At 44.9% G+C, this 24,936-nt stretch overlaps 1 protein-coding gene across 1 annotated transcript; it reads left to right on the forward strand.

Moving 5' to 3' along the window:
* Positions 1-11,813: 11,813 nt before the first annotated feature.
* Positions 11,814-24,475, forward strand: GCM1 (glial cells missing transcription factor 1). The gene is made up of 6 exons (XM_068414500.1): positions 11,814-11,915; positions 14,457-14,709; positions 15,644-15,756; positions 16,740-16,868; positions 23,986-24,280; positions 24,453-24,475. The coding sequence occupies exons 1-6, from the start codon at positions 11,814-11,816 to the stop codon at positions 24,473-24,475; spliced, it is 915 nt and encodes a 304-aa protein (XP_068270601.1).
* The last annotated feature ends 461 nt before the right edge of the window (positions 24,476-24,936 follow it).

Here is a 24,936-nt window from a genome sequence, read left to right on the forward strand (position 1 = left end):
TTGGGTGCGGTGCATTCTCACCCATGAGCACAGGGATTAAAGTGACTCACTGACACATCAACGCTCAGGCGCGGGAGCCTTTCCAACATTTCTAGCTAGCAAGATCATTTATTGTAGTGAAATGATTCAGTGACCTTAAGAAGCAGCCAGAGGCTCTCTCTGGAGACTGCTGGAGAGGCAGAATAGTCTAATAGATGGGAAACTGCACTGAACACATCTTTTCTTGGTCTTGTTGATGATCTCAGCACGCACAGCTCATTTCAGCTCTCTGAAAATAGTTGGCAAGTTGTTCTTGAGATTTTCAAATCATTTTGGGGTTGATACTCAGCTGCCACTGAAACATATAAAGCACATTTTAGCTGTGTACTGTTTACGTTCCAATGTAATTTTTGAGATCTTTTGTAACATAGGTGTCCATATCTTATTTATTGAGGCCACCACAGAGCACTTTCCCCTTTAAAAAAAAATCCACCCTAAGACAAAACTGGAAAAACACTGGACATTTGGGCACAAACTGCATATAGCTTGGGGCAGAAAGAAGTAATTCAGCCAAGCAGTGGGTTTAGGTGGCTTTCAAAGTTTGTTACTCCCATCTTTTACAATTCAAGAACATTGACTTTCTTTAATGTCAAGACCAGTGGTCCTCAGGAGGCTTGGCCCCCAGAGCCTGAAGTTAGGGATGGGGGGCTGTGTGAACCCCCAGTAATCCAGGAGGAGATGGTTAGTGACCTGCTGTGCCAATTGGACACCCACAAGGCTATGGGCCCGGATGGGATTCACCCCAGAGTAATGAAGGAACTGGCAAATGAACTTGCCAAACCACTCTCTATTATCTACCGGCAGTCCTGGTTAACTGGAGAAGTTCCAGCTGACTGGAAATTAGCGAATGTAACGCCCATCTACAAGAAGGGTCGGAAGGATGATCCAGGGAACTACAGGCCTGTCAACCTGACCTCGGGGCCAGGCAAAGTGATGGAACAGATCATCCTGAGTGCCATTACACGGCACATGCAGGACAATCGGGGCATCGGGGCCAGCCAACAGGGATTCATGAAAGGCAGGTCCTACTTGACCAACCTGGTCTCCTTCTATGACCAAGTGACCCACTTAGTAGATGAGGGCAGGGCTGTGGATGTAGTCTATCTAGACTTCAGTAAGGCATTCGACACTGTCTCCCACAGCATCCTCCTAGACAAACTGGCTGCCCGGGGCTTGGATGGGTGGACTCTTCGATGGGTTAAAAACTGGCTGGCTGGCCGAGCCCAGAGAGTGGTGGTGAATGGGGCAAAGTCCAACTGGTGGCCGGTCACTAGTGGTGTCCCCCAGGGCTCAGTTCTGGGGCCGGTGCTGTTCAATATCTTTATAGATGATCTAGATGTAGGGATATAGATGTAGGACATAGCCTCAAGCTTCGCCAGGGGAGGTTCAGGTTGGACATTAGCAAGAATTTCTTCTCAGAAAGGGTCATTAGACATTGGAATGGGCTGCCCAGGGAGGTGGTGGAGTCACCATCTCTGGATGTGTTTAAGAAAAGACTGGACATGGCACTCAGTGCCATGGTCTAGTTGACATGGTGGGGTCAAGGCAATGGTTGGACTCCATGATCCCAGAGGTCTCTTCCAACCTGATTGATTCTGTGACTCTGTAACATTTTTAAAGTTTCATGTAGCTGTGCTAAATATGAAGGCACATCACATGAAACAGGAACTAGTAATACCCAGAACAAGCAGCTAATGTCTGCCCCCAGAACAACCTGAGCACCTTACAAAAGTCCCTTTCAAACTTGTGCTTTAGGAATTGCGGCTTCCAGTTCCACCCGCTTCAAATGGGAATTTGCTCTTTGCACAGCTCAGGTGACGTGGTGGTTCATGAAGTTATGCAGGAGCATCTGCAGCACTGTGGGGCCCTCCGTGCCATCTCTGTGGAAACTGATGATTTCTCAAGATCCTGACAGGCAGGCCAAGTCTTCTGCTGTCTGTAAACTACGGCAAAGCTCTGGTTTGCATACTAACAAAGAGCCAGTATCAAGGAAGAAAGGGAAGCAGGAAAACTGAAACAGGCAGCTGGCTGCCCCACAGCATTTTGACTGGAGGTATTTACTGGGCCTGTTTAGCCAAGGAAGGGTTTGAAGGTGGTTGGAAGTCATTTTACCTTGTGAACTTTCTCCGGTAGTTTGTCAAAGACAGTGACAAAAAATGGACCAGAGCAATGTGTAAGGGCATATTACACATTCTGCACCTGCATGAAGCCCTCTCCCATCTTGTCCTCTGTTTTCCCTCTGTGTTGCATAATATGGTGATTATCAGCTTAACAGTAGATGTTTATCCCAAATCCAGCCATTTATTTTATTATTTTGCCTAATAAAATGTTTGTTCTGAATGAGATGACTGATTCAAATTTTTTTTTCCTTTTGAAGAGTTTGCTGAACAGGAGTGAATGAGGCAGCTTTCCCTGAATGAGTAACCACTTAAACTTTGCATTCCAAGAGGTTAAATGTTTCTGCTTTTTTTTTTTTCACTGTTCTATGACTAGTAGATGTTGTAGTGGTTGCTATAGTCATGGCTAAAAAGTCCTTCACACAGTCCAACTCACAAATAAGTGAGTTTTATGGGTTAAAAAAAAAGCCTCGGTGAGCTCAGCTGTGTCCTGACAGCAGCAGTCTCCACCTCTGGGATGGTTAATCGCTAAAGGCCTGATACCTAATCCCAATCACCACTTCCCACATGTCCCTCAGAAAAGCTGCAGGACCAGGTCTTAATGCCAGTAGACAGTATTGCCCCTTTTCTTGATGTTGCTTTTCTCTTCTTCTGTCCAAAAACTTCTAGGGATCAAGGGATGAGTCAAATCACCCATTTCAGTGAATTGACTGCCTTAAGGGACAATACGGATTAGAAATCTTGTGTGCCCCAAATAAACACAGTAGCAGCAAGATTAGAAGACATCATCTTTATGTGTAAGGGAATTTATAAGAGCATCTCTTGCTTGTTCCTATTTGAAACTTAGATATTTAAAGTATTTTATATTTTAAATGAGGAGGAGGATCAGCAAAATGAAGTGGGCGAACCACAGCTAAGAATGGAAATCATCACTTGCAAAGCCAGAGGACTAAACTGTAGCCAATCCACTGGAAAGGAGAGAGGGCTCACGCAGTGAGGAGGGAGCAGTGGGAATTTTTCTCTGACCAGGGTGCAGGCAGCGTGCTTTTGAAGAAGGTATGAAAGCTGCTGCCAGTTAGAGGCACTAGGCACTAGGCATAGCACTTAAGCACTGCTGAAGATGTAATTCCCCTTATGGAGTTTTCCAGATCAATTTGCTGCCTTTGTCAAGGTGAACGGGAGTCATGCACAGACTGTGGAAGGAATAGACAAGAACATCCTGACTTTCTCTGTCTTTCTCATTTTGCAAGAACTTCTGCTCAGCAGCCTTGAAGTTACTCAGGAAGGAGGGGGGTGTTAAAAGAAATTTTCACTTGTGTATCAACAACAATAAAAAAGGCATCTTTGCCACAAGATTAGACTATCCCCGAAGAACCAACTAGCTAAAATGCAGCTAGAAGAAAGGTAATTCAGAAAGCAGCAGTAAAATTATTTTGGTCGTAGTGCTTTGGAGTGAGCTGTACAGCACCACAGGTACGTTGTTTCCAGAAAGTTAAGATGTATAAATAACACTACATAGTCAGCAGGAGCTCCTGCCGTATATGGGTGTCCCTGCAGGCTTTGCCCAAACACACAGGTTCCCTGCCTGCTGCAGCTCCTCATTCGTTGTCTTCCTGCTCCTGGTGGCCCCACAAAGGGGAACCGGTGTCAGGGTCTGAGGTTTCAGGACAGTCAATGACAACTCGTGTTCGTTCAATGCACGCCTTGCCGTACCTTCTGTCCTTGGTGTCTGCTTTTCCATGTCAATGCCAACAGCAAGGTCCCTACATCTGTGGGGCCAGGACCGCACTACATGGTGCCCTCCCTCGCTGCTGTCACAGCTAGAAGTCTGGAGGCTTTAGTTCAGTAACAGCCCATGCAGAAAAAGCTGTTGGGGTTTCAACTTCATCTTCATGAAGGACAAATGGACAAGTGAAATGCAGAGAAAACGAAAGACAGGCTTGCCCTTCCATGCTGATAGGAGCATGAGGTGTAAGGAAACCCGTTGATACTTATTAAACTGCCACTGCAGTTTGTGCTGCAGCATGATAGCAGATACGCAGGCAATCACTGGAGCGTGTCATCAGATTACCAGAAAATTGCTGCACCATGTTATTAGATATGCTGAAAACTGTACTGTATTTAGTTTCAAACACAGGGTCCATCTTCTGAGAGGGCAGTGGTTTGTTTGGAGCAGACTCAGAACAACTTGCAATACCATGCTGCTCGTGTGGACAGACTTTTATAGCAAGGCTGGTCTGATATCCATCAAACTGAGCAGAAAGGCACAAAGAAATTCTCTATCACAGAATCACAGAATCAACCAGGTTGGAAGAGACCTCAGGGATCATCGAGTTCAACCGTTGCCCTGACACCACCCTGTCAACTAGACCATGGCACTAAGTGCCATGTCCAGTCTTTTCTTAAACACATCCAGAGATGGTGACTCTACCACCTCCCTGGGCAGCCCATTCCAAAATGGGCTATGTCACGACATAGTGCAAGACAGAAAAACTACAGCCAGCAGAGGCAAGTAACTTTGGCAGAGCAACCTGGTAAGGCTTCCAGTACCTAACCAACTACATTGCTTTATAGAGACATACCCAGCTTGCAGTGAGCTTGGGGTTCAGGTTGTGTGAGTGCTTGACAAGGCAGTCAGTCATTCTGCAAACATGACTCAATCAAGGCCAAATTGGGGAGGGCAGCCTCAGAGCTAAAGAACAAACCAGGCATCCTGGGCTACTAGTTTTGCTGCTCATTGTTCTATAAGGAAAAACAATTTGGAAAAGCTGTAGGTATTGTAGATACTGTACTGTGCACTCTTCAGTTAGCTGGGGGATAAGTGAGTGTGAGTGGAGAAAGAAAGCGGGGCAAGAGATGTGACATGGGGAACAGTGCTGCCACCATCACTTTAGGAAACTCATCTGTTAGCATGTGAGGACTTTAGCTGCAGTAGAGTCCATTGGATTTTTAGAGAACAAGGTGTTGTCTTGCACCATTGGATTATTTTATCAGAGTTACAGGTGTCCTATTACAAATCCATGTTGCTAGTGAAACAAGGTCTGCAAAGTGGCTACCACAGCTAGGACCAAGAAGGGCCAGAAGAAAACAGAGGGAGGGTGCACAGGCCTTTTGTAGAGGAAGGCAAACCTGTGGGTGTCCTCCTGCCCATGGGGATATTGCAGGCATCAGACACCAGCTCAGAATCCTGAGAAACTCAGTTGTGCACCCTGCTTCTATGCAAGATACGATAGCAAGGACATACAAACCTCATAAGAAGGTAGATTTTTTTCAAGCCAGTTTTGAGAAAGCGATAAGCTTAGAAATGCACTAATGTTACAGACGGACATCAAATGACGGAAGAGCATGTTGGTCATAATTTTGACAAAGAAAGAGGCAATAATTACCACCTCATCAGTACAGGCAGGGACTGCCCATGCAGGTGGACATATCTGTCCGGGTTTGGCTTGTTTCCAGTTCCCACAAGGCAGAAGTGCAGCTGGCCTTCACTGAGTTTTGCTGGGGACCTACAGAAATAGATGCTGGGAACTGCTATGGAGGCCAAGGAGAAGATGTTTGAATAGAGGATATTGTTGAGTTGGATCAGATGAGGCCAATGGCATGGAGGGAGCTGAGGGATTCCAAGCGGTGACAGAAACCACTTCGGGAGGCTACACCAGACTGCCAAGCCTAGGCCTATAGGTGGGATTCCTAGCAACAGAGATAGGACGTGGAATTAAATAGATAATGAATGAAGTGTAATGTGGCACTCCCAAAACTGAAAAAGACCTGATCTTGTGTCACTGTCATAATTTCCACTGATCTCTTGGATACTGAGCCCAGCTCAATTGGAGGAGTAGCTATGCTTTCTCAGGAGTAAAGCAAGTTTTGCCCTGTTGCAAAGCAAGCAACTGGAATGACACTCAAGTTTCTCCCACAAGGTGCTCCTTTCAGTTGCCCAAGATATGGAAATGTTCCTCTCATTCTTGTATGTATAACAGCTTTATAATTCTACCTGAACACCTTTATAATTCTACCTGAGTCTGTGAGACAATGTAGTCTGTAGAAACAGGAACATGGTATGCATATAGGATCACCACAGACAGCTGATTATACCAAGAACAGTGGCTTGTCCTGAAGTTAGGGCATGATTAGCTGATAGGATTTATTTTGGAATTACCTGCAGCTGAGGGTGAATCAGTAGATATGATACTCCATCTGACCCTGGAGAAAAGCAGAGTGCTGTCAGAGATAGCAGAAATGACACCAAGTTCCTACAACATGAACAATTAGAAATGCATATTGCAACAACAGAGAGGGAACAAGGAAAACAATAATCATAGTGACATGCCAAATTCCTGTTCTGAAGCAGATGGACATGAAAGACAACTCATTTAGCAATTAGACATGCTTTAAATCACAAAAGGGATTATTACAGAATTGCAAGGAAGAGAAAAGCACCACGTTCAGTAAGCAAGTGTCAATCCATGAGATGAGATTTTGCATGCATGTGATGTTCATGCCAGGCAGAACAACAAAATGAAATGCATTTGCACCAGATGCAAAGGTAAGATGAGAAACTGAATGTCAGATCAAGAGACAACATGAGTGAATGCACTAGGCTTTGAAAACTAGCAAAATAAGAAAGCAGAATGGCCATAAATCAAAGTCATTTTTATATTACATTATAATACTGCCACTAAAATATTGAAATTTTTAAGCCTAAGACCCACAAAAAGCGCTCCAACTAAAATTTTAGGTAATCCACAGAAGCCAGTGATTTCAGCTAAAGAATGTGGATTTATGATTTAGAAAAAAAAACCATGAAAGATAGTTTATACAGTCAGCAAGATGCACCAGTTAGTTAAACCAAAATTTTATCCAGACCTGAGTCCATCACAGCATCCCACTATTAATGCTGTTATGATGGATTTTTGCCGTCAGTGGAATAGCCTACCATGAATTTTACCCCAGGAAATAAATAGAGTTGTGTAGAGCATCACATGCTTTTGCAGAGTGTCTGATATGTTAAGAGAAAAAATTAGAGAGATCAATAAAGTGAATAGAAAGCTAGACTTCACTGCCAAAGCATTAGAGCTCACAGCTTTAATAAAGAGCTACCGAGAAATAAAGTGAAACATCTATTTGCATACACTCAAGCATCTCAAACACATGATCAAAAAGACCTCGGGCCCCAAGCCTTTTGGTTGGAGCTACATTCTCTGCAGATATATTCCTAGCATTTGATGCTAAAACACTGCCCTGAGGGAAAAAAAAAAAGTCTTAATAGATCATTCATATTATTCTGTTCAACGGGGAGTCATACAACTACGAGGCTATGAACTGAGAACACTGCTTGGGAGCTAATCCACAAGTGGATGAATATCAGTTTCCTCAAGAAGAGGAACTGAGAGGCCTGGCAGAGATATTTACTACACGTGATGCAAGTGTGTGGACGTGAAGCACATGTGGCAGAGCCTCTGGCAAATCATGCCCACAACCACATCTGTCTGCTCGAAACAGCTAGGGAAGTAACTAGAAAATGAAAAATGAGAATATTGCAGCTGACTGAAGTATCATTCGACTGACACAGAGGAAGAACTGAGATGATTGCAAGCTGTTGAGTTAGAGCGGTTCAAGAAATTACCACCTCATCAGCAGGATTTTAATATTCCCTTAGTAAGGTGCTACAATTGTCTGCATGTGCATGTCTGTTCTGTGCAATACAGGCAGGCAATACACAGTACCTCCCAAGCGGTCTGACAAAGCCATCCTCTGAGTCTGTACTGAGTAGTGACCTAACCCTGTGTGGGCAAAAGTGATGCAAACTACATATTTGTAGTCTGACAAAAAAAAGAGTCCAAGACATTCATCAGTGTTTGAGCTCTGAGGTGAATTCCAGGCTAATCTGTCTGGTTTATAATCTATGGTGTAGACGTGTCTGTTTTATATGATGTGACCATCAGAGAACCCTGCAGAATATGTCATTTCAGACAGCACTTCTAGAAAGAGGATGTCTGGACAGGGGTAGGAAATTAAACTTTTAAATAAAAAAAAAAAAAGTGTTCAATGAATGTGACTGAAGCTAGAAGAACTACACTGCCTACAACTGACTTCTTATCCAGAGCAGTCCAGAATTCAGAAATATGGTAACTGAACAGAAGTACGAGATCATCAGCAGGTTTTGATATCAAGGACATTAACAATACCAGTTTCAAGAAAAGAATTAAAGAGAAACGAAGGACAAATAAAACCAACCAAGGATTTAAAAATACTTCCATCTCAAAATACGTCCATCTTTCTTTCAAAGAGCCAGACCACAGAGGAGAAGCTTTCACTTTTGGATACTGAATGGTGAAGACAGCATAAGCATTTCAAATGATGTTGAATATAGAGGCAGCCAACTTGAGGATATGCCAGGGCCATCTGGGAACAAAAGCTTGTCTCCAGAAAATGAGCAGCATCCCCAGTGCACTTTTTCACATGTCTTCTCATTACAAATGACATGTCTATTTGTAGTGAGTTTATGCTCCACATCTGGGAGTCTAATCATATTATTTCATCCTGCTGCCACAGTTGATCAAATAGCAAGGTTGAACTGGAAGATAAAATTGTTATTTTAAGTCTATAGAATGTATTTGAAAAAAGAAAAAAAAGTTGTCAGGCCAATCTGGAGAAATATTCCACAAGGAGTATCAGTAGCACCTTGGTATAATAGAGTTGTCATCCAAACATGCATATTCCTTGGTTCCTGTGGTGCAGCATCATGAAACACTGCAGTAATAAAAGAGGGACCGAAAAAGGACAAGAAGCATGCAAAGGCCAAGGCCTGTGGTGGAGGAGACACAGGAGTCCTCCCATCAGCAGGGAGAACCTTTCAGAGAAAATCATGCACTTGAAGGCAAGGCACAAAGGTAGCCATGGAAGACAGTGAAACTGTTGGCAGGGCAGGTAACTCAGCCCATGTAAAGGGCCACCAACTGCACCTGAGATCGGTTAAAGGTTGTCGTCGCTGAAAGATGACACCAAAGAGAGAAAAAGGAAGACTGATGGGAGCACTGACAAAAGTACCTTCTTCACGTGGTGGTAAAACAATACAAGAAAGGAGCCCAGTCTGGTGACCACTCTCTAATAACCTCCATCCATGCGTTCCTGCCACCAGCTACTGTCCTTCAGCAGAGCCTGGCAGCCAAAGACAGCCGTGGGCAACCTCTGCAGCCACAGCTGCTTTCCCCAGGCGTTGCTCTGCAGGGTTGCACAGCCCTCTCCAGAGCGTGAGCCTGAATGCAAGAGGCTCTTTAGGGCTCCAGGGCTTTTTCCAGTCCTTGATCTCTTGTCGGGATGACTGCTGAAGAACTCCTGACATCTGTCTGTTGTTATGGTCTGCAAGACTGTCCTTCCAAATAAGAGCTTGCAGATTATATTGAATTAATTTAACCTGTAGTCTCATGTAAATTGGTAATATATGTAATCTCTTTTAAAAATTCATAATCCTTTTCCTAAGTGGTCAATACCAAGTACTTCTAAGGAAAACAGAAGAAACCTTCCTAATCCTTGCTAGTTAAAAATTTCCATAAGTTATAAAATATGAGTCTTAATATCTCTTTCTAAATGTATTATACCATATTTCAGATTTTACACAGATATAAGTATTAAATAGTAGATCTTCAAATATTATTTCTTTCCTATGTTTTTTATTTTTTTTCAGTCTTGCCTAGTGTTCTACCTTCATGACATACTACAGCAATACTAGTAGTAATGCTATAGCAGAAGAAACTAAAAAAATAGGTGGGGCAAGACTTGTAGGGAGAGGAAATAGCTTTCATTAGACAAACTGATACTAAGTATATAGTGAATGAAAAAATGCATTTCTTTGCCTCACTTTTGAATTTGCCAGTTGTTTTCACTCTGCCTCTGGGCTCTTGAGTGGTTAGGAGAGGAGAGGAGAGGAGAGGAGAGAAAAAGGAAGAAAAATATTTCAGAACTTATAATTTATAAAGCTGCTACACTTTAGCAATATTTAAAGCTACACAAATAACAATCAGAAATTTAATATGTCACATCATCCTGTAATTATCGCTCAGAGATTTTGCTACTATTTCATCCTTTGCCTGCAAGTAACTAGATATGTATGTCTCTGTAACTTATTTTTTTCTGCGTATTATTATGAAATTATCTGTGTCTTTCATTAAACTTTAAGGTAATATTTAATTATTTTTTTATCTCTATCAATGTAACATAAAAGAAGAAACATTCCATTTTCTCTAATAAAAAGGAAATTAAAAATCAATTTCTAAGCCATCTCATTTTGAAAAATAATTTTAAAAGCAATGAGACTATCATTTTGAATTATATAACAAATCATTTCATGTTTTAGAGAACACAATAGTCAAGGGTCATTGTTTAATAAATTCAATTCAGTTTTCCAATGCAGCTCAGATTTTGTTTGTCCTGACTTTACTAGCTCCATTTTCTTTGTAGCACAATATGAAAATATATGAACACCTTGCTTGTATTTCTGAGCAGTGGCATTCCCTTCTCCTCTCGTCTATCATCTTGTTTGAACCTGTGATGGGTTAGTTGCCCTCCAAGAACCAGCCTCAGTTCAAATTCCTCACCGCACAGGTACTTTATAAATGGGTAAACTAAGGACGTGAAGGCTAAGGCACTTTCCAAGGGCCATGCATATGCAGAGCCAGAAATAACAATAAAATAAATTATGTTTAATAAAGTCTATGAAATAAAATCACATCACGTGCATCTTACTTCTCCCACTGCTCAGTAGTCTTTAACAAATCCTTAACTGACATAAATTACAGTGACCTTCCTGAAACAGTTGAAACTTTCCCAGTTTCCAGAAAGAAAAAACTGGCCTGTTCATTTTCTGATTCACCTTTTCTCTTTTTGCCAAAGGAAACAAACCCCAAAACTGAGATTCAGAGTTTGGCTGGTACTGAGATTCAGAGTAGGGCAACTGCCTGCTTTACAAGATTTCAGGCAAAACCTGTTGGTTTTAACAAGCATATCTTGGTGGATTTTTTTACTTCAGTCTGCTGTTAAGACAGGAAAATGCAGTAGCCCAACCTCCTTTTCTACACTTCTCTCATGCAATTGGTAAGCTCTCAGAGATGCCAAAAATATTTTAAATGGTTGAGCACCATTTTATCTGAAACGGTGCAGCCGTCCCCTCTTGTTGCTCACCTTTTTCATGGGCAGCGTGTGAAATATCTAATGGGTAAGCAGCGACTCAAAGAGCCTTTAGCAGCCACTGAGCTTCTCAATCGGTTTGGCTCTGGAAATACTGAGCTGGAGTCAGATCAGATGTACAAAGAGCCTGTGAGCAGAGTTACGTGACTATAAACCTGGTATGAGAGGAGACGGAGCAAAACAAAACAGATGACAAAGGCATGATTTGCTTGCTGTTAACGATGCCTCTGTAACATCACAGGCTATCTCTAAGCTATATTTTCCATTGCATTGCCAGCTTGCAAAACTTTTAATGGAACAAGTTTTTCTGGCAGAAGAACACTGATTTTTATCTTTAATGAGCAGCCTCTCTATCATTTAGCTTCAGGAAACAGCTTCCTGGTTGTAAACTGCTTGAGAGCACTGACAGCCAGTCAACTTCAAAAGCAGCCAGGAGAAACTTTCGCTCTAACTTTGGGAAGGAATTCAAAAATGCTGAAAGGTGCAGATTATGTTGTTATGGAGCAGGAGGACTCTGCTTCCCAACATGGAGACATGACAAGTTGGGATATCAATGACATCAAACTTCCCCAGGTATGTGTCTGTGTCTTAGAAATTTACCCAGTTCTGACCAGTTGTCTCCACTTCACTGCTGATCCTAAATGCTTTCTCAGTCATCTATTCCTCATTGCCTTTATTCTCTTTGCCACCTCAAGGTATCGGACAGTGTTTTACTTAAAACTAGAAACTATTGAGCAAATATTTAAGTTTCCATGCATTTTTCCTTAAATGTATTATTGAAAGAGATGCTGATACATGAACATCAATGCTGCAGATGCGTTGCCTTTCTAGTCCACTGGTGGATGAGGTACAGAGAAAGCAGGGGAAAAGAATTGGAGATGTCCAGGACTTGCTTTTTGCCCTGGGTAGTGCTTTATGAGAAGTGAGCACAACACCCATGACCGCCTTGCAACTCTGGGAGCTCAGCCTGGCTGCAGATCAGGCTCCAGGCAAGCGGGCTGGCTTTCCATGTGCAGACACCGCTCCTTTCATGAGCACCAAGGAAAAGCTTGCATCATGTTTGCAGAGATTTGCTGAGAGGCAGAATAGTGATCTTTCTCTCCCTCAGTCCTTTTCTAGTCCTCTTACCTAAAAATTTCAACCATGCTCTCCACTGAAAGCCCACAGCACCCTGCACACCAATGTCATCTCCCTGTCCCTCACCTCAGTATATTTGTGCCAGATTCCTTCTGCTGCGGTCCTTCAGTGTCCAGTTCTGCCCTCTTGTCCTGGTTTGGCCTAAACCAGGCCGATTTTCCTTTCAGTGATTTTTACTTTCAGCTAAGTCTCCTCTAAGTAACTGCACTTTCTGAAACTAACTGCATGTTTTGCAGACAGTGTCTGCTTCCAGGACTGACAACGCTCAAAGTTTGTAGTTATCGCTGAGGCACCGGTAGGGATGTTATGCAGAAAGGCTCTTGCTGTACTTAGTCTTAGAGAAACCAAGGTCACTGCTGAATTCCTCACTGCTTATGAGTGAAGAGCCGAAGGGGGGTCGCAGCTGCAGGGGTGAGCGGACAGGGCAGGTGACCAAAAATTGACCAACGAGGGTATTCCATCCCATACACGTCATTCTCGGTATAAAGCGGGGGGATCACGAGGGTCTTGCTCTCTTTCTGCTATGGCCGGTGTCCAAGGAGGACTCCGTCTGTTTTCCTGCTGCCCCCGATCCCGATCCGTGCATCCCTGAATCCAGCTCTTGACCGTCGCTAGGCCCAGCCTGGGCCTTCCTGGAGCCTGCCCTGCAGTGCCGGTGGTGACGTGGCCGACATCGGGGGAGCTCAATCTTGGTTTTGTATATATATTTGTATATATTTGATTATGTCTATTATTATTATTATACTCTTTTTCATTATTATAGTTTATTAAAACTGTTTTAACTTTCCTACCCGGAAGCCCCTCTCCCTTTTCCCTTTCCCTTTCCCTTTGGGGGGAGGGGGGGGGGGATAACAGAGAGCATCTGCCACAGGTTTAATAGCCGGCCCAGCTTTAAACCATGACACCTCTACCTCCCAACCCTGTCTTCTTACATGATCCCAGTCTCTTCCCTACTATGCCACTGCTGTACACCAAAAGCTTCCATGTCCCAGGCTGCCTCCTTCCCCACCCTCCACCCCAAAGTCACCTTCCTCTGCATTTCAGCCTGGAGGCTTCCTCCACACCCTTTCCTACACTATCTGGTGGCTCCTGTGGGAGAATAGGAGTTTTTATCTTCTCAGTTGATGTTCTTGCTGCCGTAATGGTTCTCAGTGGCTGGGATCAGCAATTTCAAGGAAATTCCTTCTAAGTTTTTGTACCCTTACAAGACCTTTTCCCTCAAAACCATCAGCGGGTGTGTTAGGCACTTTACAGCTTACTGCATTTTACTGCGTTGACTGTACCCACTGAGGTGATGTCTGTTTGGTCCTTTGGGTTTTTTCCATTGAGTTTTATTTTTATTGTTCCTTACGGTGTTGTCCTTGGGTTTTTTTTTTGCTTAATCCATAGCAGGGAAAATAAAATCTGACCACAATGTCAGGTTTCTTTGTTTTGGACTTCAGAAAAATCACCGTGGAAGCCTTTCCCAGCAGTCAGGCCAAAATGAAACAAAGCCCAGAACTAAAGACCTACAAATGTGTGCATAGTCTCAGTATTTGCCTTTTTTCCAGCGAGCTGAGCCAAATCAAGCCAAATGATTCGGTGTAACGCTGCTGTGAATAGCCTGAAAGGCAAAGCAGGATCTCTGCCATAAAAGCTGACAGAAGTTACTCAGGCGGTGACTGCTGCCTGCATGGAAAGTATCTGCTATTTTATGTCAGGCATCCCACCTTCCTCTCCCAGGGAGGTCCTGCACTGAGCTGGACCCGTGGGTGAGTGAGAACAGCCTCCTGTCCAGGCTTTCCTGATGCTTTGGGGCTCGTGGGGAGACATGGGGAGCTGTGTTTTTTCTGCCTTCTCTCCACTGCTCCCTCCTGCCAACCAGCATCACCTGCCGCAATGCTGGAGTCACCCATGCTAGGGGACACCCAGAGGAGGATCAGGTCTGCTGGGCTCTTGCACCAGCCTAAAACATGTCTTGCTTTGGTCTCTCCACAGGACATAAGACAGATAGACTGGTTTCAAGAATGGCCAGATTCCTACGTAAAACATATCTATAGCTCAGAGGATAAAAATGCTCAGAGGCACCACAGCAGCTGGGCAATGAGAAACACCAACAACCACAACTCTCGCATCTTAAAAAAGTCCTGCCTTGGGGTGGTGGTCTGCAGCAACAACTGCTCGACCATGGATGGGAGGAAGATCTACCTAAGACCAGCCATATGTGATAAAGCTAGGCAAAAACAACAGCGTGAGTATGAACATGGCTGTTCATTATATGGCAGTTCTTAAGTGAACACAACATAAAAGAAATCCAAGTAGAGGTTACACTTTGGATTATCCAGCCTTCCCGCTGCTGTTCCTTATATTCAAATGCAACTCTCGATTTTGGAACAATGCATTTTATGTCTCTTACTTTTGGGGGAGGAGTTGTTTACTTGTTTGGGTTTTTTTTTTTCTTTTTAAATCTCTTATTTCTAATGGCTAGAAGTTGATACCCAGCCTTCTCAGGCCCATGAGTGAGGCTACTGAGAAAGCTGTGCAGTACAGGCAGCTTCCTGCTGTGCTGTTCCTACCGACCTGAGTGCTGGCTTCATTATTGCATGGGCCCAAGAGTAACTCAGGAGGTAAGTCTTGCAGGAAAGAAGTTACTCATAAACTATGATGATTGGAAAATAGGCCTCATAGTCATGTCACTGGAGCAAGACAATGCAAATAGAGAACATGAGCTGCACACACATTTTTTAAGGAGACCATTCCGAACAGTTGTTGATTGCTCGGTAGAGCTAGCACATATCGATTTCTGGATCTGATGAACATTTTGGCTGAAGAAAGGTATTACTCAAGCACTCACTGAGATCAGAATGATGTCCTCTCGAAAAATCAGGCAAGAACACTAAAAACAACTAAAACTGGCCATGATAATAAATGATGAAAAGATAATAAAGCTATAATAGTAATAATTTATCCCAGTTATATTTAATAATGGAACAGAATAAAGGCAATGTTTACTTTGCTTGTATTGATTTTCGCTTACATTTGAAAGTTTTTTGCATAGTTTTTCTCAGTGTAGTTTCTGAGCCCCAAACCAGAAGTGGCAATCCACCACCAGTGAACAGTTGTATCACATGGGATTCATCTGATCGATGTTGTGTAGAAAATATTTCCCACCATCTTTGCTCCAGGGAAATGCTGTCCAAACTGCAATGGACCCCTGCATCTCCTTTCCTGCCGAGGACATGGTGGTTACCCAGTTACCAACTTCTGGAGGCATGAAGGCCAATTCATATTTTTTCAGGTTGGTATAAAATTACCTTACATTATGCAAGTTGTTTTTAAAGACTGTTTTTTTAGATTGATTAAGGACATTTTTTGTTCCAACAAATAAGGGTCGTTGAATATGACAAGGTCAAATGACTGTAAGGAGAAAAATTTTCACAAGGAGTGGGCAAAGTCCTAAGCAACCTGCTGTAACTCTGAAGTTAGTCCTGCCTGAGCAGGAGGTTGAGCTAGACCTCCGGAGGTCCCTTCCAACCTAAATTAGCCTATGCTACTATGATTTTACAGCATATATTTTTTATTTAGGCTCCCGTGAAAACCTGTTGATTTTGAAGCACTTTGCCTCAGGTACACAGGAACCAACAAATCCTTCAAAAAGTCAGAAATGCCATGTTATCTCAACCTCCTCTCCAAGGCACCACGCACAAGCATGAGGCTATCTTAGATCAGGAAATGGTTGTACCCAAGGCATTGTCTATGTAAAATGACATCTGTGCATTATATGTAGCTTATATCTGGAAAACAGTGTATGCAAGTGTTTAAATAATGGGCACTATTTCTGGAAGCTGTAGTCCTAGTTTAGTACCATAACCACTGAACTGGCTCCTGTTTTCCAGCCTTTCACTTACGTGCAGGTTAAATAAAATTAATTCTCTGTGGAAGCTAATGGAAATTAATGTTCTGATAAATGTGTCTGAAGTGTGAGAAGAACGGAAATGACTGCAGGGCCACTGTAGCCAGGCTGCAGAAAACCTTGCGCCTTCTACAGGGGAGTCTCTTCTGCACATAAGTGTGATGCACTGGTTTTATGATTTCAGAGAATTTCTACCCATCATACTTCCTCTATGTTTGTTACTTGAGCTCACATAAATCAGTCTTATTAAATACAAAGCATTAAATCAGGCCATATGTGTGGTTTTGGCCTGTGCTACAAATTCTGCTCCCTTATGATTAATAACAAGGTTGTTTCTAAATTTAACACATCATAATTCCTTTCTAAAGTCCAAAGGAGCTCATGACCATCCACGTCCAGAAACAAAACTAGAAGCAGAAGCAAGAAGATCAATCCAAAAAGCACAGACAGCTTTTTCTCCATCTTCTCCAAGATTAAAAAGAATCCAGGAAGTTGAGGTAACGCTCTTTATCAATCAGTGAAATTGTGGGGTCAGTGATCCATGGTTCAAGGTACGGTGGAGGCTATCTGGGCTTTGGGTCTAGGTGGGAGCAGGCTTTACATCTCCGCATTCTGCCTGCACATGATGAGACCAAGAAGGAGCAGGGGTCTCCTGAGCATCCTGCTCTGCTCAGCACTATAATCCACTGCCAGCACCCCCCATCTGGAGTTTCTTTGGGCCTGGTGGCAGCAGGGGATTACATCTATACTGGTAAACAAAGCAGGGCTGGAGGGCAGGCTCAATCTCCTCACTATTCACATGGTCCCTGCCATGGATTTGGCCAGTGCTAACTTGTGCTCACAGACAAAATGCCCTGGCACAGGTCAGGAGGACAGCGCGTGCCAGGGACCATTCCCTGGCAGGATTCTGGACAAGGTTACATCGGGTTTGGGTCCATTCACTGTACACAGCTGGCTTTGAACCTACCTGTGCCCCTACATGCCATCACACTGCAAGCCACAGGCAGTAAGAAACTGAAGCTGATGCTGTGAAAAACAGCCCTTGGTGGGCTGCAACACAGCCCTTGCATCATTTCACTTCAGGTCCAGAGGTCACTCAAGGACAGAATATAGTGTGGACACTGCCAGGCCATGCCTTTTGGTCCCTGTTACCAACAACAGTCCTTGGCCCTCATTTATTCAGCAGCATGGACATAGCTTCAGAGACACAGCTCTTTCCTTTTTTTAAATGCAAGAGTTGTCTTCAGAAAAAATTCCTACAATTTTTTTTGTTAGTGCTGCTCCAGAAATTAAATTATTTATGAAGAAATCTGGGAATAAAGTAATTAGATATTTATTCTAATCAATATTGACATTGAAGAAGAATATTAGAATATTTTAATTGGATTTAACTTAAAGTATCGATTGCACCACCCCATGAGAAAATTGTAACACATGAACACTTGAAAACTGGGAAATACTTTTGGCAATAACCGAATTCAGGAGGAACATTCATAGAACCATAGAATCATAGAATGGTTTGGGTTAGAAAGAACCTTAAAGATCATCTAGTTCCAACCCCTACTGCCATGGGCAGGGACACCTTCCACTAGACCATGTTGCTCAAAGCCCCATCCAATCTGGCCTTAAACACTGCCAGGGTGGAGGCATCCACAACTTCTCTGGGCAACCTGTTCCAGTGTCTCACCACCCTCACAGTCAAGAATTTCCTCCTAATACCTCATCTAAATCTACCCTCTTTCAGTTTAAAACCGTTACCCCTCGTCCCATCACTACATGCCCTTGTAAAAAGCCCCTCTCCCGCTTTTCTGTAGGCCCCCTTCAGGTACTGGAAGGCTGCTATAAGGCCTTCCTGGAGCCTTCGCTTCTTCAGGCTGAACAGCCCCAACTCTCTCAGCCTGTTTTCTTAAGAGAAGTGCTTCAGCCTTTTGATCACTTTCATGGCCCTCCTCTGGTCCCGCTCCAAAGTGTATGTGTGTACACATACACACACACGCACCGTATACTGTTTTACTATAGAATACAATATATAACATTACCTATATGATATGCCTATTATATACTATGTATGGTATCTTAACAAAACAAACTTGTCATTAACAAAGCAAATCCGGAAATCCTTAGTCCTTCTTCCTCCAGTCCCCCAACTTTTATTTAGGAAAACCCAGCTACTTCAGTAGCAGGCCTGGATTGTTTTATCCACAGACTTAATGCCCATCAGGGAGAGAGATGCTCTCCTGCAGGGCAGCTGCCTCTGAGCAGTATTCACCCACCTGCAGACTCCCAAGAGCTGTGAGGGCACCCTCAGGTGCAGAAGACACTGTCCCACCCTTGGAGAGACAGTGGGATGTTGTTTTCTCCACATTGACATGTGTCCTGAGGTCCTCCGTTGACATGGAAAGAAGCGAAGGCACCCTCCACCTCTGCTTGTCCCCCCTGGGTTTTGCTAGGGTTGACAAGGGGAAGGTGCATCACCTCTGCCTGGTGTGCCCTGCTTGCTTCTTAGGTCTCCAGGCTTTGAAGGCAGAAGGGTGCTTTAAAGGACTTACAGAAGCACTGACGTTAAAACATCAGCTCTGCTGGGTGTAGAAACACTTGTGAAAGCATCTACAGAGATTCCATGGACTGCCACGTGCTTGACAGAGGGAACTGGGTAGAGCAGTGAGGCTGTCTCCACCGAACTTCCTTGCAAAGGCTGTGTTACACACACCTGTACACCACCAGTCTTCACATGCAGTTTGTCTTTTGATGTGCTGGAGGTGGTGCATCCTCCCCAGCCTGGTGTTCGGGATAGTAATCAGTGCCCCTTCAGTTAGGGACAAACGGGATAATTGGGCTGGGTGGGAACAGACTTCTTAAATGGACAACATGGGGAAGCAGGGAGATCCAGGAGCCCAAGAAGTACATTAAAATAGTGAACAAAGGAAGTTAAACCCATTTGAATGGAATATGGATTTAGGAGCTGCAGCTATTTCTACTGGAAATACTATACTGGAAATACTGGAGGACACTAAAACCAGAGCTCAGGAGCGATTCTCATGGAGACAGACTGACTAGAGGCAAAAGGGTTCTGGGACAGGAATTAGCAGGGCTCATTCGGAGAACTTTAAACTAGATTCGAAGGGGGATGGGGTTGTAGCTGGGCTTGCACCACTGGGGCAACGCTCTAGTGTTGAGGTAGACCACGAGGCCTCCCATCCCCCTAGGGTGAAATCGGTGTGCTCAGCTCGGTCCCTGAAGTGCCAGTACACCAATGCATGCAGCATGGGGAATAAACAGGAGGAGTTAGAAATCTGTGTTCGGTCCGGGGGCTATGATCTAGTGGCAATTACAGAGACTTGGTGGGACGCCTCGCATGACTGGAATGTGGTCATGGATGGCTATGTCCTGTTCAGGAAAGACAGGCCGCTAAGGAGAGGTGGTGGAGTTGCTCTTTATGTGAGTGAGCAGCTAGAATGTATTGAGTTCTGTCCAGGGGCGGATCAGGAGTGAGTTGAGAGTTTGTGGGTGCGAATTAAGGGGCAGGCTGGCAGGGGTGATACTGTTGTGGGTGTCTATTACAGGCCACTGCATCAGGATGAGGAGGGTGATGAGGCCTTCTACAGGCAGCTGAGAGCAGTCTCTCAATTACAGAGCCTGGTTGTCATGGGGGATTTCAACTACCCTGATATTTGCTGGGAGGCCTACTCAGCCAGCCATCCTCAGTCCAGGAGGCTCCTCCAGTGCATTGATGATAACTTTCTGATGCAAATGGTGGATGAGCCAACTAGGAGAGGAGCGTTGCTGGATCTTGTGCTCGCTAACAAGGAGGGTCTGGTTGAAGAGGTGAAGGTTGAGGGCAGCCTTGGTTGTAGTGACCATGAGATGGTAGAGTTCAGGATCTCATGTGGCAGGAACAGAATAGCTAGCAAAATCACAACCCTGGACTTCAGGAGGGCCAACTTTGGCCTTTTCAAGCAATTGCTAGGGGAAATCCCATGGGACAGGGTACTAGAAGGTAAGGGGGACCAAGAGAGTTGGTTAGCATTCAAGGACTGCTTCTTCCGAGCTCAAGATCAGAGCATCCCAGCAGGTAGGAAGTCAAGAAAGGGTACCAGGAGACCTGCATGGTTAAACAGGGAACTGCTGGGCAAACTCAAGTGGAAGAAGAGGGTGTACAGATCATGGAAGGAGGGGCTGGCCACTTGGGAGGAATATAAGTCTGTTGTCAGAGGATGTAGGGAGGCAACTAGGAAAGCTAAGGCCTCCTTGGAATTAAACCTTGCAAGAGAGGTCAAGGACAACAGAAAGGGCTTCTTCAAATACATTGCAGGTAAAAACAACACTAGAGGCAATGTAGGCCCACTGATGAATGAGGTGGGGGCCCTGGAGACAGAGGATAAAAAGAAGGCGGAGTTACTGAATGCCTTCTTTGCCTCTGTCTATACTGCTGGAGGCTGTCCTGAGGAGCCCCGGACCCCTGAGGCCCCAGAAGAAGTCAGGATAGAGGAGGAATCTGTCTTGGTAGATGAGGGTTGGGTCAGGGACCAATTAAGCAATCTGGACATCCATAAATCCATGGGCCCTGATGGGATGCACCCGCGGGTGCTGAGGGAGCTGGCGGAAGTCATTGCTAGGCCACTCTCCATTATCTTTGCTAAGTCATGGGCAACAGGAGAGGTGCCTGAGGACTGGAGGAAAGCGAATGTCACTCCAGTCTTCAAAAAGGGCAAGAAGGAGGACCTGGGTAACTATAGACCGGTCAGCCTCACCTCCATCCCCGGAAAGGTGATGGAACAACTTGTCCTTGGTGCTGTCTCTAGACATATCAAGGATAGGGGGATCATTAGGGGCAGTCACCATGGCTTCACCAAGGGGAAGTCATGCTTAACCAACTTGATAGCCTTTTATGAGGACGTAACCCGGTGGATAGATGGTGGTAAAGCTGTGGATGTGGTCTCTCTCGATTTCAGTAAAGCGTTTGACAGAGTCTCCCACAGCATCCTCGCAGCTAAACTGGGGAAGTGTGGTCTGGATGATCGGGTAGTGAGGTGGATTGTGAACTGGCTGAAGGAAAGAAGCCAGAGAGTGGTGGTCAATGGGACAGAGTCCAGCTGGAGGCCTGTGTCTAGCGGAGTCCCTCAAGGGTCGGTACTGGGACCAGTTCTATTCAATATATTTATTGATGACTTGGATGAGGGAATAGAGTGCACTGTCAGCAAGTTTGCTGATGACACCAAACTGGGAGGAGTGGCTGACACACGGGAAGGCTGTGCAGCCATTCAGAGAGACCTAGACAGGCTGGAGAGTTGGGTGGGGAGAAATTTAATGAAATATAAGAAGGGCAAGTGTAGAGTCCTGCATCTGGGCAAGAACAACCCCATGTATGAGTACAAGTTGGGGACAGACCTGTTGGAGAGCAGCATAGGGGAAAGGGACCTGGGGGTCCTAGTGGACAGCAGGAGCCATGAGCCAGCAATGTGCCCTGGTGCCCAAGAAGGCCAATGGCATCCTGGGATGTATTAGAAGGGGTGTGGTTAGCAGGTCAAGAGAGGTTCTCCTCCCCCTCTACTCTGCCCTGGTGAGGCTGCATCTGGAATATTGTGTCCAGTTCTGGGCCCCTCAGTTCAAGAAGGACAGGGAACTGCTAGAGAGAGTCCAGCGCAGAGCCAACGAAGATGATTAAGGGGGTGGAACATCTCCCTTATGAGGAGAGGCTGAGGGAGCTGGGTCTCTTTAGCTTAGAGAAGAGGAGACTGAGGGGTGACCTCATTAATGTTTATAAATATGTAAAGGGCAAGTGTCATGAGGATGGAGCCAGGCTCTTGTCAGTGACATCCCTTGACAGGACAAGGGGCAATGGGTGCAAGCTGGAACACAGGAGGTTCCACATAAATATGAGGAAAAACTTCTTTATGGTGAGGGTGACCGAACACTGGAACAGGCTGCCCAGAGAGGTTGTGGAGTCTCCTTCTCTGGAGACATTCCAAACCCGCCTGGACGCGTTGCTGTGTGATATGATCTAGGTAATCCTGCTCCGGCAGGGGGATTGGACTAGATGATCTTCCGAGGTCCCTTCCAATCCCTAACATTCTATGATTCTGTGACTTGGGATGGGACAATCAGAGAGTACAGAATGGACTGGTGGTGGACTTTTGACACAAGCGCCTGGGAACATGAGCTTAAGAAAAAGCAGCTGAGGCACTGTGTAAATCTCTAACAAATACAGAAACAATGATTTTCATATCACTGGTTTAATTTTGTCCCTATGAAAACTAAAATAGTCCTCACCTAGGAAATGTTACTGAGCCACGTGGCTTTTTTTCTTTTATACCTGAGCCTACTGGTCTTGCTGAGAGCAAGTTCCCTCTAGATATGTCTTCGTCTTTCCCTTCCTACAACATCTTCCTGATGTTTTCACTTCAAATTGTGTGGGAGTAGAAACAGACCAAAGATGTCATAAATATCTAATTGTAGAGCCTGCTCTTCAGCTGGTCTGACTCTGTGCAGTCAGAGTGATACCATTTACCCTCAGCTGGCTTTCCAGTTCACGGCTCTCCAGCAGGTTTTTCTTGGGAATAACCCATCATATCCACGTTCTGCCAAGATCGGCTGCGATACAACTGACTCAGGACTCTGGTTTGACACGCAGAACCTGTGCCGCTGAATCTGCAAAAATTCTTCTGAAAAGATTCAGTTTTAATGTGCGCATAATAGACCAGGGAGGAGAACTTTAGAAAAATATATGAGCCCAAAACAGAGCAGGTGATACATAGGCTGTTTTCTCTATGGCATCAGCGGTCTACAGCTGAAGGTGGGCTGGGTCGTACATCAGGTTGTTGAAATTTCTTCTCATGGTGAGTGGAGAACAGCTGAAAGGAGCTTTGCTACTCTGACAGTCAGGAAAATCACTATAATTAAATGGATGCAAAAGCAGAATTACAAAGAAGAGAGACCTATAAGTACTCATCAGAAATGATAGCACAGAATGAGTATTCTGAAAAGAATTAAAGTTTGCAAAATTACAATCCAATAATTAGGGCAATTAAAGAAGTTGTGAAATATCCAGAAAAAAAAGATCCATCAGAATAATTCTTGTGTGCTGCTCCCTCCCTGAATGAAATTACTTTTTGTGGGGTAAAAAAATGTAAAGAGAGGAAAATTTATCAGTTAGAAATAGAAGTAGAGTCTCAAAAAGCTGAAGCATAATATTATTGTAGTGAAAAGATCACTTCAAAACAATCAGTTTAAAAAAATCATACTTAGCTTTTCCAAACTCCATAGAAAAAAAAAATCTGTGATATCAAATGTATTAGCGTAATTTCATTTTCAGGTGCTTCAGACTATGCTGGCAGCAGACCTGAGAGCAGTGAATGCAAGGTCTAAAAATTATTTCATTGTATAACAGGCTTTGGGCAAAAACTGGTGAAACAAACCCAGACCCGTGAGCTGGGAGCCCTGTTTGGTTTGCCCCTAAAGCCCACTGGCACCACCCTACAAGGAGGCTCTGCTACAGCATCTGCTTCGTTACCTGTGTTAATTGAATGCATTCGTGAGGGTATCTTACAGGACGGTTTTTATTCCATGCTGCTAGACTACACCTTGTTTTACTAAACCAGGCCTTGTTTTCCCAAGTCTCTGACAGGTGCAGTGCCGACGCGGGAGGCTTTGCCTTTGCTCCTCTCCAAGCCAGACGCTTACGTGCTACCTGCTAATTTTGGGGGACATTTAAGCAAAAGCTCCTGGGAGCCAACGCTGAGCAGCTTCTCTGGGCGGCCACCATCCCCAAGGGCAGCTGGGGAGGACAGGGGCTCCAGAGAGGCGCTGACCTGGAACAGGAGCCAGGCCCTCGGGAGGACCCCCAGCGCCAACTCGCCCTGCTCAGCCCCTTCCCCCCAGCACTGCACACACCCCGGCACCCAGCACATCCTGCCCATGACAAAGGGTGGCCATGACCCCTTCAGGCCTAACGATGTCTCTTCAGGGGATGAATCCCCCGAGGGGAAGTCCCCGCTGGCCTGCAGCGGCAGCTGCCGCCCTCTGCCGCCCTACCCCGCGCCTCAGGGGGGGCCCGGCCCCATGGCGAGCGGGGCGCACCCCCACCACCAGCTCCCAGTGCCTCTGAGGGGAACCGACGAAGATGGGGGCGAGGGAGGGTGCCGTGTGGGTCTCAGCTACTGCAATGATGACATGTTTCTTAACCTGTACCCATTCCGGTGACCGGGTTTAAATGTCCTCTCTCCCCTCTCCTCTGGGAATGGGCCTAATTCTCCACCCCAATTGCAACACGAATATGGAAGTGTTACCACACCAATTCCCTCTTCAGCTCCTCTTGCAGGCCTCAGGAGGGGCTTCCATACCTGAAGACTTGTCTTTGTTCTTTTTGTTTTTAACTGTTATATTTTCCTCTACTATTTCATTATCTAATAAAAGGTATCAGCTCTTCTTACAGACTACCTCACTGCCAACCTGGTTTGGTAGCATTTGAATTCCCCTTGATACTCAGTTTGTTCAAGCCTGTGGGATGGTGGAAGGTGCAGATGGATGACCTCAAGGACCACAACTGTCATGTGCGACCCTCTGCAC

This window comes from Nyctibius grandis, chromosome 1, assembly GCF_013368605.1.
Source record: "Nyctibius grandis isolate bNycGra1 chromosome 1, bNycGra1.pri, whole genome shotgun sequence".
Classification (NCBI taxonomy): domain Eukaryota; kingdom Metazoa; phylum Chordata; class Aves; order Nyctibiiformes; family Nyctibiidae; genus Nyctibius; species Nyctibius grandis.